This window comes from Anolis carolinensis, chromosome 2, assembly GCF_035594765.1.
Source record: "Anolis carolinensis isolate JA03-04 chromosome 2, rAnoCar3.1.pri, whole genome shotgun sequence".
NCBI classification, from domain to species: Eukaryota; Metazoa; Chordata; class Lepidosauria; order Squamata; family Dactyloidae; genus Anolis; species Anolis carolinensis.
In genome coordinates this window covers 86283097-86300822 of record NC_085842.1, presented here as the reverse complement: position 1 = coordinate 86300822, position 17726 = coordinate 86283097, and the positions used below count along the sequence as shown (strand labels likewise).

The 17726-nt window shown below is 38.2% G+C and overlaps 1 protein-coding gene across 2 annotated transcripts in view; it reads right to left on the bottom strand.

Annotated features, from left to right (window-relative positions):
• usp4 (ubiquitin specific peptidase 4) overlaps positions 1-17726 on the bottom strand; it is a 49949-nt gene that overhangs the window by 9244 nt on the left and 22979 nt on the right. For both annotated transcript variants that reach the window (XM_062970113.1, XM_062970112.1), the window contains 5 exons: positions 15913-16007; positions 3321-3512; positions 1698-1786; positions 1036-1254; positions 866-936 (listed from right to left, as the gene is read on the bottom strand). In XM_062970113.1, the coding sequence (XP_062826183.1) occupies positions 866-936; positions 1036-1254; positions 1698-1786; positions 3321-3512; positions 15913-16007 (666 nt within the window). The remainder of the gene's footprint in view (positions 1-865; positions 937-1035; positions 1255-1697; positions 1787-3320; positions 3513-15912; positions 16008-17726) is intronic.

Below are 17726 nucleotides of genomic sequence, written 5' to 3'. Positions count from 1 at the left end.
GCAATGACACACAAATATCTGCAAAGAAGTAACATTTCCTTCTTGATTTGGGAGCAGCCATGAACAAGGAGATGGAAGGATGAAACAAATGTAGTCCATATACTTTGCTATGTAACAGCTCAGACCATTTAGTACTGTTCACTTGGATTGGCAGTGGCTCTCTAAAATCTTGGGCAGAATATTGCCCAGGCCTCAATACCCAAAATTGTTTTAACTGACAACTCCAGAGGATGAATCTGAAGTCTTTTTATTCAAAGCATTTCTATGTTTCACAAATTCTTAGGCCCTCTTTATGTGCAGCTGGTCTACATTAATATCCCAAGTCAAAGATGTAGAAAAGTCAAGCAATTCACTAAACATGAGTCTACATAAATAAAACAATTTCATACATGGCTCTATTTAAAAATCTATTCTTTTTATGAGCTCAACATTCAATTATCATATGTAGTTGTGCACATACTACTTTTTAAAGGAAACAATGTGAGAAGCAATACAAAAGCATCTGGAACTATGAAGACATTTATTTTCCAGATGAGGAAAGGACTGATTTGGAAGTCCAGGAGGAGCAAGTAACTCATGCTCTCTGGCTCATGACAAGAATATTAATTATTGTATTAAATTACCACAATTTATGGGAACAATTATTGCTTGCTAGATGGTAGATCAGATAGACTAATTCTACAAAGCAGCTTTTTCAGTGCAGCCACCCTCAATATTTTATCCCAATATTTGCTTGCTCAGGACCATTCCAAAAGTACATGGTCAAAAGAAACCAAATCATCTTGCCTTACTCTCTGGTGACAAAAGTTGAGTCAGAGTAGAACCCAGCATTGCCCTTTAAAGGGGGGACAGAAAAGCTAATCACCTGTGCCTCATGTTCATCAAAAAGCAACTTCCGAGTGTCAGAATCCCAGTCAATAGCAACAGTAGCATGGGCTGGAAAAAACAAACAAAAGGGAAAACAAAGAATAGCAGCTCATAAAATCTACCACAGATGAGATGTGTCTGAGGTGGCATTTAGAGGTGAATACTTACAACTCAACTTGAGAATTTTCCCCTCTGTGGGAAGGGAGTTTATTTCTGAAGTCCCATAGGAATTCACAAGACTGAAGGTGAAGAGCCGCTTTCTGTGATGCAGGCCTTCTTTTCCTGACTCAACCTGGGTGCCATCTTCAGACTGGCTGGCATCTGTTTCTAATATTTTCTCCTTGTTTTCTTCCTCTCCATTCTGATGTTCCATCTCTTCAACTTCACCTGAAATTATTTATCAAGTTGTTTTCCACTTTTTAATTCCACCTAATTATCCCCTTCAGTATTTGTAACATTGTCTGTCTGAAAACTGAGGAGCAATTGGGGTTTAGGAAGGGGATATTGTTTTATCTCAGAGAGACAGAAAAGTTGTCTATGTGTAAGATGGAAATTAAATGAAGAATATCTCAAAGTAATAGAATATTTAAGACTGAAGATTGATGTCTAGTCTTTTAGATGACCCCTTCTTTTATAATATCCCCAACTACAAGAAGTTAGGTTTCACAACATAAGGACCATAATTTGAAGACGGTCAGGGCTTAACAAAAACCCTGTGTAGTACCACACTTCAGCAATCAAGTCAAAATTTGCCTAGTCATCCATCAACTCACTGCACCCAACCCACATTAAATCCAAATATTACTCTGTATAATAGTATCAGATCATACCTTCAGACACACTATTGGAGCCATTGCAAGTTTCATTATCTGAACAGACATCAGGACAGTCTTCCTTTGAAGGAATTTTTACATAGCGGCTGAAAAAGCATTTTTTTAAAATTAAAAACTATTACAAGTGATAATTCAATAAACACAAGGGAGATAAAAAAGAAGAACAATATGGGAATAATCCCATGAAGTTCACCCATTACCTGTTCAGTACTCTCTTAGTTAATCGTAACCCATGGTAAATGCTGGATAAATGCCATGGGATGGGAAGGAGCACCATTTCTCCATCTCCCAACTGAGAGATGAAGGAGAAGGGGCTTGGAGAGGTAAGCTGCTGCTCTACTATCAGGCTGAGGCTAGTGAGCTCCCTAGTCTCAGCCTGACTGAGGGGTACAGGCACCTTTGGCGTGCAATTGCAATGTGCCATTGAATGTAATGCGCATATCCCATTTTGGCTGAACAATGAAGCCAAAAAAGATGTGCATTACATTTGAGTAAATATGGTATTGTACTTCAATATTAATATCAAGCCAGTACAGTGTTTATGGCAGGGTATAGTATTAGTCCTATTTTTAATAGGAACTCGCAAGCAACCAGAAACTACATTTCTCCTTCATCCCCCAGCTGGGAGATAAAGGAGAAACAGTGTCCCTTTTCTAAAGAAGGAAGAAAAAGTGGCATTGTCCTCCGCCTGGCGAAAAAGTGCTGCTTCTCCTTCCTTCTTTAGAAAATCCTTTTTTAAAAATTGAGGTGCGCATTACATTCAATGGTGCATTAAACTTGATAAATACAGGGTTATTAAAAGCAAATTAAGACAAACAAAGACAAAATTAACTCAATGTTACACAGTTTTACTATATTATACATGTATTTGAATTATTATTTAAATATTATTTGTTCTATTTTTGGCCAGCTCCTTGAGAGTTCTCTTGAGAATTCTGGTTAACTGATTCTACTGTAACTGTGAAACAGAAGTTTAAACATCAGTTTTTCTAGAAAAAAAAGGACAACGTAAGACTAAAATGAAGTAAACTGAGACAAAAGATGGGAAATCGCAAGTGAACATTTCTCAATAACCTGGTTTATGCTTATTATGTTATTATTGTGAGATATCTATTGGTATATAGAGTATTATAATTAAATTTCTGCAAACACTGTGGTAGCCCTAGACAGTTCCATGTGTTAAACTGTATAGTGTGGTGATGCCTATTAACCTGGACAGTTTTTTTAAATGGCTATGGCTAATTCATGAAAGACAGATCTGTCAGGGATAAATAATAATGAAAGCTAAGTCTATGTAATATGCAATTTGTGTGCAAAACAGCAATATATTGCCATAATCTTGGGTTTGCTGCTTGTACATTCATCTTGTTATTAGTAACAGGCCCTTTCTTTTTACTTTTTATAATTTAGTACGACTTTACTCTAAGGAATAGAATTTCAGAGACATCTTTTTTAAAATAACATACTTATCAGAAAACCCTGCAGTTCTTAAGGCCCATACAGTTTTTATTAACATCTTCATGATAAAATCGGAGGAGCCCATATACAGATTAATATAAAGTGGATGTCAGACAACATTCAAGCATTTAAAGCTATGGTATAGGTGAAACTTATACTCACCCAATCCTCTCCAATATAACACTGTACAAGTAATCTAGAGTAAGCTTATGTTTGGGCACAGCTATGAGTAGTGGCTGGCCATAGAGGACAGTAGCTGGAGTAGCACTGGATTGTCTTGCTTTCTTTTCTCTGAAGTAAATTGAAAGAGTAACGCATTCAGCACCATCTTCAGCAGGCTTAGAAATTTCATATCTACACAGAAAAAAAGAGGAAAGGATGTATTTTAGTTCTTAGTTACCATCCTATCAGTTTTCATATTCTCAAACAATTTCAGATCACAGCTCTTATACCTGTGGTGGATTCTGTTCTCTTGACTGAGTGCACTATTCCATTTCCCTTTTGTTACCCTATGCAAGCACCCTGCCTGGAGGCTTAAAATCTAAAAAGACTTTAATCATGCTCACACACCAATTCTGTGTTCGTATTAAAATAACTATTTTATTAATAAAATAATTTATGTTTTATACTTCCACACAAATTTTTGTTATGTGTATTCTGTTGTTAAAGTGAAATGTTATATCAAGTTGAGCTGTTGGGTGTTTGCAACTGTGTGTTTTCGGCAAAGCATTCCAGCAGCACAAGGGTTAAGCACAAGCCTGCTTGATTGATTGCCCACAGGACCAATAGGTCAGGGCTTCCATTTGAACTGTCTGGCTGGAACTCCTGAACTCAGGAATGCGGGAGGTGCCAGCTTTGTATAGATAATAGCCGAGCTGAACAGAGAAGACGCCATGTGTGCAGAGAGCTATGGCTTTCAGCAACTGTATATATTTGTATAATAAAGTAATTAGACCTGCTGGGATCAGCAGTAAATCAACGACTCAGCTGTCCTTTGTTGGTGCCACTTTGCAGCTGCATAAAGTAGTCCTTCGGGTGAGCAGACGGAGAGAACTGACTCACCAAGTCAGTCAGGGTGACGGATGATCGATTCAACTCCCCAGCCCATCATCCACACCACCCTGACAATTTAATTGTATCAGTTCCTTTTATCTCTCCTGTGACTAATAACTATAAGTTCTAATTGAAAATACCACAGCAAAAAAGGCTTTTGAAAATTAGAACAAAAGTACAGCTTTTTAAAGACCAAGGACATTAGCTTGTGTATGGAATAAGTTCACAAACATGTGTTCAAAAATGGATAAACGCTTGACAAAACTAGAGCCATGTTATCTAGCCAGGTCTCTGACATACTTTGGGAAATGCTCCAAGATGCTACTCATTTATGCTTATGAAGACCAGAACTTCCAAAATATTCTATGAATTATTTAGCACCAGAATAATAATTTGCAATTGTTAGAAATAATGTTTTATCAGCTAACAGAAGTTCATTTCTTAAATAACTGTATGTGGATGTCCACATGTGTGTGTGTATAGAGGATTGGCCTTCAAAATACATATAAGAGGATTTTTCAGAATTGTCCAAATTGCAGAGGCTTGGATTTCAGCTGCCACCAAAATTAAGGAGGGATTCGAATTCGCTACCTTTACTAATGTTGCCACCAATATTATATTCAGAAGCCTCCTCTGTGTTAGGATATTGAGAGAGAGACACGAGACACTTTATGTGAGGAAAAATAAGAAGTTGTTGTTTATCTATATTTGAACAGTAAAGACGCGTAGTGGTTTCAATAACAAGTTAGTCTCTTCTCTTACAAAGGATGGTTTTATAACTTGGATTCTGTGGAAACATGCTTCTTCACAAAGGAAACACAAACAGAACAAATTAAACTTTTAAATCCACTTCTCTTGGGGTTTAACACCAACACTCCAGACTAGAGAGTTACAATATAGTTCTCAGCCCTTCCTTTCCTGAAGGCTTTTAACTATATTCCTCAAAGAGGTTTCTTTCTTTTAACACACAGTTCCCAAAACTATATTTCTATCTTCACATTTCAAACTCCAATCCCCAACTGAAAAAGAATTCTTTGGCTGTCACTTTGACTCTGCCCATTTCCAGTTGGTAAGCATCAGCCAATCAGACTGCACTTACTATAATGGCTGGGCTGTGGCACAGCTGATTAGTAGCCCGCTGCAATAAATCACTACTGAGGTCATGAGTTCGAAGCCGGGTCGGGTTAAGCCCCCGACCATTAAGTAGCCCAACTTGCTGTTTACCTAAGCAGCCTGAAAGACAGTTGCATCTGTCAACTAGGAAATTTAGGTATGCCTTATGCGGGAGGCTAATTTAACTAATTTACAACATCATAAAACTGCCAGCAGCATGGGGAAAGGAATGAGGAAGTACAGTACTCTGTGTCACTAGTGGATGGTGAAGCAACAACTCCCCCTGTGGCCGGAATCGAGCACTCCCTCCTGAAGCTGGAAATGTTAAATTGCCTCTGTGCATGTCTATACTATGTTATTTGTCTGATGGCATTGAATGTTTGCCATATATATGTGCATTGTAATCCTCCCTGAATCCCCTTCGGGGTGAGAAGGGTGGAATATAAATACTGTAAATAAATAAATAAATAAAATGGCTGCCTGATCGCTCCTCCCCCTTGCTTTGCTGAGCTTTTGCAAGCAAGGCCTGCAAAATAGCAGCACACCAGCCTTGCAAGGTAGGAGACTCACCAACCCTGTAAGGTAGGCAAGATCCATTACAGTGTGCATCCAAGAAGATGAGAGAGAACAAGTACACCCAAAGATAAAAAGACCTCTAAGACCCAAGCAAGTGCAAGACTGGAATATAAAAGCAATAGAATTGAGTAAGGTTTCTTCAGACACAGTTCCAAATGAGGCTTTCTGGAGATGTAAGGCATTCAATTCCATCTCCTGAAATTGCAAAGTATGAAAGGCCTCCCATCTACTGACACCTTTCACGGATCCTCAATGCTATAAAACATCCTGCAGTCATCACTTTTCTGAATGACAAAGCAAAGGCATTTCACTTGCAGAAAAAATTACACTGAAAATTTGTAACACCCCCCCCCCCCACACACACACACATGAAGAAACACTCTTATATAATTGCAACTATGTGCATAGGTTTTGCTAGACCTCATCATTTAGCCAATAAACACTCGACATATATAAAGAACTAGCTGTGCCCGGCCACGCGTTGCTGTGGCGTTGTGTGGTGGTGTTGGTGAGAAATTTGAGTTAGTGGTGGTATTGAACGTCTGTTGTATGGTTGTCTTTATGTTTAGTATGTACAGTAGAGTCTTATCCAAGCCTCGCTTATCCAAGCCTCTGGATAATCCAAGCCATTTTTGTAGTCAATGTTTTCAATATATCATGATATTTTGGTGCTAAAGTCATAAATACAGTAATTACAACATAACATTACTGCGCATTGAACTACTTTTTCTGTCAAATTTGTTGTATAACATGATGTTTTGGTGCTTAATTTGTAAAATCATAACCTAATTTGATGTTTAATAGGCTTTTCCTGAATCCCTCCTTTTTATCCAAGGTATTTGCTTATCCAAGCTTCTGCCAGCCCGTTTAGCTTGGATAAGTGAGACTCTACTGTATTTGGTTGTTTGTGTAATGTGAAAGTGGTGAGAGTAGAGTGGGTCTTTGTCGCTGTGTAGTATTGTATAGTATGCATACGTTGTCGAAGTGTTGTGAATGGTTAGATTGTGTCTTGGTGCATAGTAGAAAGGGTTGGGGTGGATGGCCGTTAGGGGTGTCTCCAAATTATTGGATGGTATAGTTGTATGATTATTATTATTATTGTTACTGTTATCATCATGATTATAATCTTTATTATCATCATTATTATTATATAGTGGGTGGATGGCCATCTGTCAGGAGTGTTTGGATTGTGTGGTCTTGCATGGTAGAAGGAGGTTGTACTGGATGATTCTTAGGGCTGCCTGGAAACATGAGGATTCTGTGATATTGTTATTAGTATTATTTTTACGAAGAGGCTGTATGGCCATCTGTTGGGAATGTTTGGATTGTGTTCTCCATGGCAGGAAGGGGTTGGACTGGATGGCCTTTAGGGGTCTCTGCTATCTCTGTCACTGTAGGATTCTATTATTATTTTTATGGTGGAGATATTGGCTGGCCATCTGTAAGGAGTTTGTCGAAGATATAAGCAAACACTCTAAAGGTTCCAAACATAAAAAGAGATGTAACATGTAAGGGCCACAGAAATAGTCAGGCCTCTCTGAGTATACAGCTATCTTCTTTCTATGTGAAAAAGATAAGCAAACACTCTAAAGGTTCCAAACATAAAAAGAGATGTGACATGTAAAGGCCACAGAAATAGTCAGGCCTCTCTGAGTATAGAGCTATCTTCTTTCTATGTGAAAAAGATAAGCAAACACTCTAAAGGTTCCAAACATAAAAAGAGATGTGACATGTAAGGGCCACAGAAATAGTCAGGCCTCTCTGAGTATACAGCTATTTTCTTTCTATGTGAAAAAGATAAGCAAACACTCTAAAGGTTCCAAACATAAAAAGAGATGTAACATGTAAGGGCCACAGAAATAGTCAGGCCTCTGCAAACCTTAGGATTGTATGATGATGTTGTTGTTGTTGTTATTATTATTATTATTATTATTATTATTATTATTATTATTATTATTATTATTATTATTGAGAGGCTGGGTGGCCATCTGTTGGGAGTGCTTGGATTGTGTCCTGCATGGCAGATCGTGGGAGGTGTTAGCTGGCCCTGATTGTTTAGTGTCTGGCATTCCCGTGTTTTAAGAGTGTTGTTTTTTATTTGGTGTTGTGATTTTAAGCTTGTTAAAATATTAGGAGTCAGATTGTGTTGATTGTCATGGTTCATAGCATATATTTAAAATATAGAGTATTAAAATGGGTTGGATATTGTAGAAGGTTGAAGTGGAGATAAATGATTCGGACGGGCGTTAGGACCCAGGCGACAGCTTTTTCCCATTGCCTGCCTTCCCTCTTGCCGGCCAGCCATTATACTTTATTTCCCTCCCGGCATGGCTCCCGATGGTGCGTTGTGGGTTCTGTCCATGTGGAGGTGCGTGAAGTGATTTTGTGTTGTTTCAACCTTAAGGCGTGGATGATGGGTTGTGTTGTCCAATTTCGAGGTTGGGGGGCCCGTAGTTTAGTTGTTTTGCTCGGTGCCGCGATTCCATCACTCTTTTATATATATAGATTTATTTTACTATTCTTGTTGCTAATATTGCATAACAACTGTATGCACTACTATATTAAAGAGCTCATAAAATTTAAACTTTTTGGTAAGAAAAAAATTCTAAGTTCAAGACCTACCATACAATTAATTCTACTTCCTATTTAAGCCAAAATATTTCCGGTTAAGTAGTTTTTACAGTCTCTATTACTACCGTATATAGTCGAGTATAAGCCAAAATTTTCAGTCCTTTTTAAGGGCTGAAAAAGCCCCTCCTCAGCTTATACTCGAGTGAGGGTCCTGGCCGGCTTATATTTGGGTCAGCTTATATGCAAGTATATAGGTAATCAGAGCTGGACAGTCTTATCTTATTAAAGTCTTATTATTAAGGTAATAATGTTAAGTCCAGTTGTAACCGACTCTGGGGGTTGGTGCTCATCTCCATTTCTAAGCCAAAGAGCCAGCGTTGTCCATAGACACCTCCAAGGTCATGTGGCCGGTATGACTGCATGGAGCGCAGTTACTTTCCCACCGGAGTGGTACCTATTGATCTACTCACATTTGCATGTTTTCGAACTGCTAGGCTGGCAGGAGCTGGGGCTAACAGCGGGTGCTCATTCCGCTCCCGGGATTTGAACCTGTGACCTTTCGGTCTGCAAGTTCAGCAGCTCAGCGGTTTAACACACTGCGCCACCACCAGGGGCCCAAAAAGTTTTCTTATTATTATTATTATCATCATCATCATCATCATCATCATCTTAAATTACAGTTTTATATAAATATTCAAAAACATGTAACCCACTGATGTCTCAATGTAATTTTATTGGTATCTATTTTATTTTTATTTATTGAAATTTACCAGTGGCTGCTACATTTCCCACCCTCATCTGATACTCGGGTCAATATGTTTCCCCAGTTTTTTTGTGGTAAAATTAGGTGCCTTAGCTTATATTCAGGTCGGCTTATACTTAAGTATATACAGTATATTATTACAAATGGACTACTGTGACAAAATCATTATGTTTTTTGCTATAACATTTGAAGAGGAGGTATGCAACCCAAGTAAGAAATGTGTTGAGTGAGCATAAAAGAGCACTGCAGATACTCGCTGCTTATTTTCACAAAGCATCTTTGGAAGAGATACTGGAAAAAAACAGGAAGCAAAAAGTGTTTAACTTGATAAATATCAGTCTGTGACTCTCTGGGAGTAGAAATGAGTATTGCAGTAGGTCAGGATTCGATATTAATTAATTCCCAGCCTTTCTCAGCAAAATGTGCAACTCCAAAAAACGTAATAAAGTACAACAAAAAGTCCTCTTAGTACAAAAGGAAAAACTGAACTTATATTTTAAAACACACATTAAAAATTGAAGTTAAAAGCAGTTTTGAAACACACATTTAAAACATAATAATAAAGAAATGCAATGCTTTCAATTAAAAGCTACACTGATCACACAAATGCCATGTTGAATTAAAAGGTATTTACCTGCTGGAGGAAAGATAGAAAGGAAGAGGCTAACTACATTTCCCAGGGTCTATTTCCACAACTTGATAGAAATAACCAAGAAGGCTCTCATGTCCTCACCACACAAGCTTGTGATAGCAGCGGGACCAAAAGAAAGCCTTTCCTCAAAAAAATGTAAGAATTCAACCAGGTTCATATAGGGAGATATGGTTCAGCATGCCCTGCTCAACTGCTTTTCTTAGAAGAAGCAGATTTTGAGTTTTATTACACATAGTGCCATGAGGCTCAACTCTCAAAAAAGCATAACTTAAGAGCTGGCAGGGAAAATACTTATGTATGAAGGAATTACTGATAAAGGATGCTAATACATCTTCCTTTACATATATCAAATTTTCTGGCTCTTATTTGCATTTCAGCACTACTAATAGGTGAATTCTGAACTATGCTTTAACTAGGTTAGAAAATCATCATAAGTAATAAACATAATCCTCCCCAAGGTTACCTTTAAAACAAAGGACATAGTAATTCCTTTCCAAAGTATACAACTTAAGAAAGCAACCATCAAAGAATCACATTCTACTTTCATTAACAGATGTAACAAAGAAGAGTAGGTTCAAGGCCATTCAAACTTCTACCTGTTTCAAATAGTACTGAATATGACATGGTGCAAGGTAAAAAAAAAAATCTGGGTTAACTGACTAACATGGGACTACATGCTGTTCAGTGCTGACATTTCACATATTTTTGTAAAGTAAAAGTGATCTGCAAACCATTTTGACAACAATTCATCAGCTTTAAATATAAATGTTAAATGCCTCTATTTAAGGCTAAGAGAACAGGAGCACTCAAACATGTGTCAGTGTTAATGCAATATTAATCTCTCTGTCCTCCTGCCCTAAATCAGGGGTATAGGGAGAGAAAACGAACCTCTGCATATTGGAGCATTTGACAGAAAAGCTTACCTGACCCCTTGTAGGCTGGCTCCGTGCTCCAGCAGGATTCTGGGTGATGTGACATCACCATCATGGTGCATGCTAGGGTTTTACATCGGAGCAGAAGCCTAATGGGGGCTGGACATCATGGGATCTAAGGGGAAAAAATAGTGATTGTCTGGGTTGCGTGCTGAATGTCCCTTTCAGTTTAGCCTGGGGGAGTTCAGCATAAACAACCCATATAGCTGATGTAGTTTTGTCAGATTGATTTGCAGATCACATTTATTACAATCTATCAAATGATTTTTTTCAGGAGAAACATCTTCTAATAGAACTGCTGGATTCCAACCAGCAGCACCACTAATATTCCTGTCTAAGCTCAAAGTGTGCATTCAAAGGGTGCCCTAATGCACCTGTCAGTTTCACACTGATCAATCCTCCAGTAATACCTAAGATACATGACCAATGTAGATAGCAATTCAACAGGAAAATAACACTATTGGTTTTAGCAGTGCTTCCAATAGCTGCACAACATTAGGAAAAAATTAACTTCAGCAATTGTAACACAGAGATGTTACAAATGAAGAGAACAAATAAAAGAAACCACAATTTCAAAGAGATAAAATCTTGGCTCTCCCAACTTTTCATCCTCTGCTTTAAAAGGAGGCTGATCTGATATTAAACTTAGCAGCGGCACTGGCAGTGAGGGAAATTACCCTGTCCCTATGGTACCATTCTCTTAAATCTAAGTAATGCACATACTGCAACCCAATAGATAAAGATACAATATGTATATTTTGATAGCCTTCATGGATATAATGAGTTATCCTGTGATACTATATTAATCCTTTTCATTTCTGGTTTATGTCCCAGTTAATCTGTCATCTGACATTCCAACATAAAAGCAAATGAAGACTTGACATCTGTAAATAATTCCACATTCACAAAGTTTATCCGTTAATAAAGATTAATGAAGAGAGATTCAGGACAGATACAAAGAAGTGCCTTCTCATATGCCACATAGTTAATTCACTGAATTTGTTACCAAAGCACACAGCAACAACTGCCAATTTAGATAGTTGTAAAAGAGAATTAAACAAATTCATGGAAAGCAAGGCAGGCCATCAATTCCTACTTAATCATTATACCAAATTGGCATATTTTCAGGATAGCATAAGATGATGATGATGATGATGATGATTTTATTATTTCTTACCCACCTCTCCTCATGGCTTGAGGTGGGTTCACAACATTGCTAAAAACATAATCATCTAAAAATATTCTATAAAATTCACATATTAAAACATATTTCTACAAAATCCATATTAAAATACACAGAACAAAGATTTAACATAAGACTCAAGTTTACAATTTGTGATTAAAACTAGCTGGGTAGGCCTGCTGGAAGAGATAGGTGTCTTTTAAATTCCGACAGCAGGTCATTTCACAGACTTAGGGCGGCAGACGAAAATGGATGACGGTTGCCAGTTGGTTTCTTGCAAGCTGCAGTAGCCACCCCCCAGAGAACCACAGTGTTTGGGGCAGATTGTACGGGACAAGGAGATCCTATAGGTAACCTGGACCCAAACCATGTAGGGCTTTAAAGGACAAAAATAACACATCGTACTTTGTATGCCTGTGAACACTAGTTGCTGGAAGAAAACGAATGGGAGAGAGACGTGTTGAATTCATTTCGTGCAGGCTGGTTTCGTAGAATCATCTGGCTGGCTAACTATGAGAGCAGAATGTTGCACTAAGTAAACTTTGTTTTGATCCAACATATACCGTGTTTCCCCAAAAATATGACAGTGTCTTATATTAATTTTTGCTCCTAAAGATGTGCTAGGTCTTATTTTCAGGGGATGTCTTATTTTTCCATGAAGAAGAATTAACATTTATTGTTGAACAAAAAAAATTGAACATTTATTATATACTATACAGTAGTTGTCATCACAAACCAACATAACCAGACAAACTGTGAATCCTATCAAGAATTTCTTGTTACTACCATCATTTCCATGTACAACTGGTATGTACATTTACCGATCCTGCATGCTCTGGTGTTCTGTTTGGCAGACATGCTTCCAAACAAAATCTTTGCTAGGTCTTACTTTCGGGGGAGGCCTTATATTTAGCAATTCAGCAAAACCTCTACTAGGTCTTATTTTTTGGGGATGTCTTATTTTAGGGGAAACAGGGTAGCTCCTTATACTTTTACTCACTAAGACCATTAACTCTGTCACCTTGTACTTTAAATTAGTATGTGTGCCTAAAAGGATGCAGATGGGGGATGAAGAGAGGTAACTAACCACTTTTGTATACCATCTGAAAACTGCTGCAACGGTAAACACAGATTCAACTGAGATATCTCCTCAACCATAATTAAGAAAGCTAATTTGTGGCTTATTAGGTGTTTCTCTACCTTCCATTCTTGTAGTTTAACCCCCAAGATCCCCTTTTCCACTTACACATGATAATGAGGATTAGCTTAAAAATTTCAATTCAATTACTCGTATACTTGTTATGTTCAAAAAATGGAGTGTTATCCATGGTTTTAGGGAAGTGTCTTCTTTAGCACCTCAGAAAACCTTGGAGGGCCTCACCATCCACCCTACCCCCCTCATTAAAACAAATGACATTCTCAAATGTCCTCAAATTTATTTTAAAGGCATTTTCATAATGTTTTAAAGTTAACTAGGTCATGACTGTTTTTAAAAGACCACTCCTGGCCCTAAAACAGTCCAGGTGGACCAAGCATCCTGCCATGTAGAAATACATCCACCATTAGGCCGGGCTGTGGTGCAGGCTGGATAGCAAGCTAGCTGTAACAAATCACTCTGACCAAGAGGTCATGAGTTCGAGGCCAGCCCAATGCCTGCGTCTCTCTCTGTTCTATGTTATGGCATTGAATGTTTGCCTTTATGTGTGCAATGTGATCCGCCCTGAGTCCCCTTCGGGGTGAGAAGGGCGGAATATAAATGCTGTAAATAAATAAATTAAAGCAATCCTGAAAGCCGCCCATGCAATCTCTCTTTAAATATCCTCAAATGAGGAGGAATACTTCACTGTCAAAGGCAGTTTACCCCACCATCAAACAGCCCTTACAGTCAAGAAGTTTTTCCTAAAAATTTAGGTGGAATTTCTTTTTCTTGCCATTTGAATTCATTAGTTTGTGTTCTAGCCTCTGCATTAATTGAAAATAAGCTTACTCCCACTTTTACATTTCAGATATTCAAAGATGGCTAATGACATATTCTCTTCTTTAAGCTAAACATACTTCCCTAAATTGTTCCTCATAAAGCTTGGTTTCCAAACCTGCAATATTCTTGGTTGTCCTTCTGTGGCCACATTCCACCTTCTTGATATATTTTTAAAATTATAGTCCCCAGAAACTGGACATAATATTCCAAGTTTGGTCTGGCCAATGCAACACAGAGTGATGCCACTGCTTCCCTTGATCTGGACAGGGAAAGACTTTGTGGCAGCAATAGGATACTGAAGTTTTATTGCCTTCTGTCACTTTTCAGCTTTTCTTTCTTGAGTGGGGAGATAGAGAAAATATTTAGACCCTATCTCACACACTCTGTAACATTGAAACAAATAGCATGCCTGTAAATCTGTGACAACATCAAATTTCTTTCTCAGCGTGAATTCTGTACCATTGTCACCTAATGAAGAAACCAGTGAAAGGCTAGCATAATATTTTGGCACTTTCTGGTTGACCTAATAAAGGCATCACCAAGTAATGTTTGGAGAGTTTTATCCTAATAAAAGGCACAGGTAGGAAGCAAAAGTAAAATACATGAAGGTCTATTTATAACCTAACCTTTCATAAACTGATTTATCATAATCAGTTATTAGAAAGTTAGTGAACAAGTTCATTTTCTGAGCCTATTTTGCTAATCAGTCCCATTCCAGCATAATGGAACAAAAGTTCTCTGGAGCAATGTTTTGTCATAAAAGATGACTTTAATAGAACTGAGAAAGTCTTGATTCTGGTCACATTACAAAACAAACCCATTAATTTTGTGTCTACCAGTAATTTTTATATTGAAAGGTTTTGAGCAGGTGATATTTTGTTCATTTCATCCATCACTCTCTTATAGATAAGTTTTTGGCTACTGTTAGAATTAAGCTCTTAAGTACCTCTTAAGATACCTAAAACCTGCATATGCAACACAGCTGAATAAGGCTTACTTTCCAAGATACCCTTTCCTTAAATCTCAAATAAATGCTAAATAAAACTTGATCTAAACTGACAAACCCATGACACTGAAATGAGTTCAACACATATTCCTAGAAGAAAAATACACTGACATGTATATACTTGAGTATAAGCTGACCCGAATATAAGCCAAGGCACCTAATTTTACCACAAAAACTGGGAAAACTTATTGACTCGAGTATAAGACGAGGGTGGGAAATGCAGCAGCTATGGGTCAATTTCAAAAATAAAATAGATATTAATAAAATTGCATTATTTGAGGTATTAGTAGGTTAAATGTTTTTGAATATTTATATAAAACTGTAATGTAAGATAATAATAAGACTTTAATAAGATAAGACTGTCCAACTCTGAATACCTATATACTCAAGTATAAGCTGACCAGAATAGAAGCCGGCCAGTACCCTCACTTGAGTATAAGCTGAGGGGAGCTTTTTCAGCCCTAAAAAAGGGCTCAAAAACTAGGCTTATACTTGAGTATATACAATAATCACTTTATAATTAACACATGACAGCATTGAGGAATGATTGCTTACAAGTATATCAGATATTGGAAGAAAGATGCAAAGGAGAAAAGAGCCTGGTTTGCAACATTTAAACTGAACTGTCACAACAGTTTAATCGTTTCATAGACTTTTCAATTCTCACCTACTACAAACAAGGAAGTCTCAGGGCACAGATGAACCACTTCATGAAGTAGCACTTTAATGTTTACTAGAATCTACTTTTATTCCAGGCACATACTATCCAATTCAGAATACCCCCTAGTGTAAAAGCCACTAGGATCATCATTAGAAGTTTGGAGAATTGTGGTTTACCAATGTATAAGCCCAAGGACAATATAGTCCATTTAACAGCCCCCACCTCCTGCCACCTTTAATTGTCTTTTTTTGAAAACTGGTACTCACACAAATATGTTGTCCTTTGGCATAATATTACTCAAGCCTTCATCCATTTGGAAAATTTTGTGAAATCTGTGATTATAAACATCTGTCACCACCATCTGAAAGAGCAAATATTTGAGACTGAAGTGAGAATGGAACAATAATAAACTAATGTTAGCAACAGAACAAAAATTATCGAAATCACTTGCTGTTTAAGTAAAGAACAATTTATATTGCACATGTTCAACATTGTGAAATGTTAATAAAGTTACCTGTCAGGGACTTACAAGGACATGCTTAGTAGAGAAACTAAGCAGAATGCTGAACTAAGTGATCTAACACTCAAAGGAGAATCAATAAACTTGATATAAATATTTCTTTTATTTTAAAAATAGCACATTACAAGGTAAATTGCCAGAGAATATGTCTGAAATAAAAGTTTTCCCCTGCTGATCCCAGATAAGATATTAAGAAAAGTTTTCACTATACAGAATTCTGTAAAATCCTGGAGCTACTTCTGTTAATACAGGAAAATAAAAACATCCCTCTTAAGTAGTCTGAATACAGTTCCCTTTCCATTATGTATTTTAATACATACATTGTAATCTGTTAGCAGTCTGAGGATATTACAGCAGAGACCTTTCAGAGCTACTTCATAAATAAGATCAATCTGCTTCGCGAAGGGCTACCTCCCACAGAGGACACATTGAGGGAACTAGAAGCTTTCTGGCCATCTAGTGACAAACTTCTAGAACTTTTTGTGCCATTAGAAATGGAAGATCTGGAAAAGACTCTAGCTGCAGCAAGACTAACTACCTGCTCCCTTGACCCTTGCCCCTCCCGGTTGGTTAAGGAGTGCTGGGAGGGACTACGAGATCCCTTAAGGAACATCATTAACAGCTCCTTGGAACAAGGAATTTTCCCAGAGTGTCTTAAAGAAGCAGTGGTTCATCCTCTACCTAGTAAGGACCGCCCAGTTTCAAACCTTCCGTTTTTGAGCAAGGTGATTGAACGGACAGTGGCGGGACAGCTACAGCAATTCTCAGATGAGACTGCGGGCTTAGACCCCTTTCAATCAGGCTTTCGTTCAGGTCATGGGACAGAGACTGTCTTGGTAGCTATTACTGATGAAATTTGTCGTCAGTTAGACCGGGGCGGATCAGCGCTATTGGTACTCTTGGACCTTACAGCTGCATTCGACACCGTGGACCATGACTTACTGATCCATTGACTGGCTATGTCTGGTGTACGAGGTTTAGCTCTTCAGTGGTTCAATTCGTTTCTCCAGGACCAGAGACAGAGGGTGGAGTGGTCAGGCCAAAGCTCTGAGAGTTCCTGCCTTTGCTGTGGAGTTCCCCAGGGTGCTATCCATTCACCCCTGTTATTTAACATCTACGTCAGACCACTTGCTGGACTAGTGCGGAGCTTTGGCATAGAGTGCTACCAGTATGCAGATGATACCCAGCTACTCTTGCGTCTCGAACCTGGGACAACCACGATTCCTGAGAACTTTAAGCTGTGTTTGGAAGCAGTGATGAGTTGGCTGCGAGCGAGTAGACTAAAAGTGAATCCCGCAAAAACTGTGATACTCTGGCCCGGCCAGCCACGAGAGTTAATCCAGTAACTGCCTGATTTTGATGGGGAAGTTCTGGTTCCGTCTGCTACTGTTAAAAGCCTTGGGGTTGTGTTGGACTCATCGCTAACAATGAAGGCCCAGATCACTGCCATAAGTAAGCAAGTCTTTTTTTCATTTTCGCCTGGCAAGGAAATTGGCATCCTACCTTTTGACAGAAGCATTGGCAACAGTAATCCATGCAACAGTCACCACTAGGTTGGAT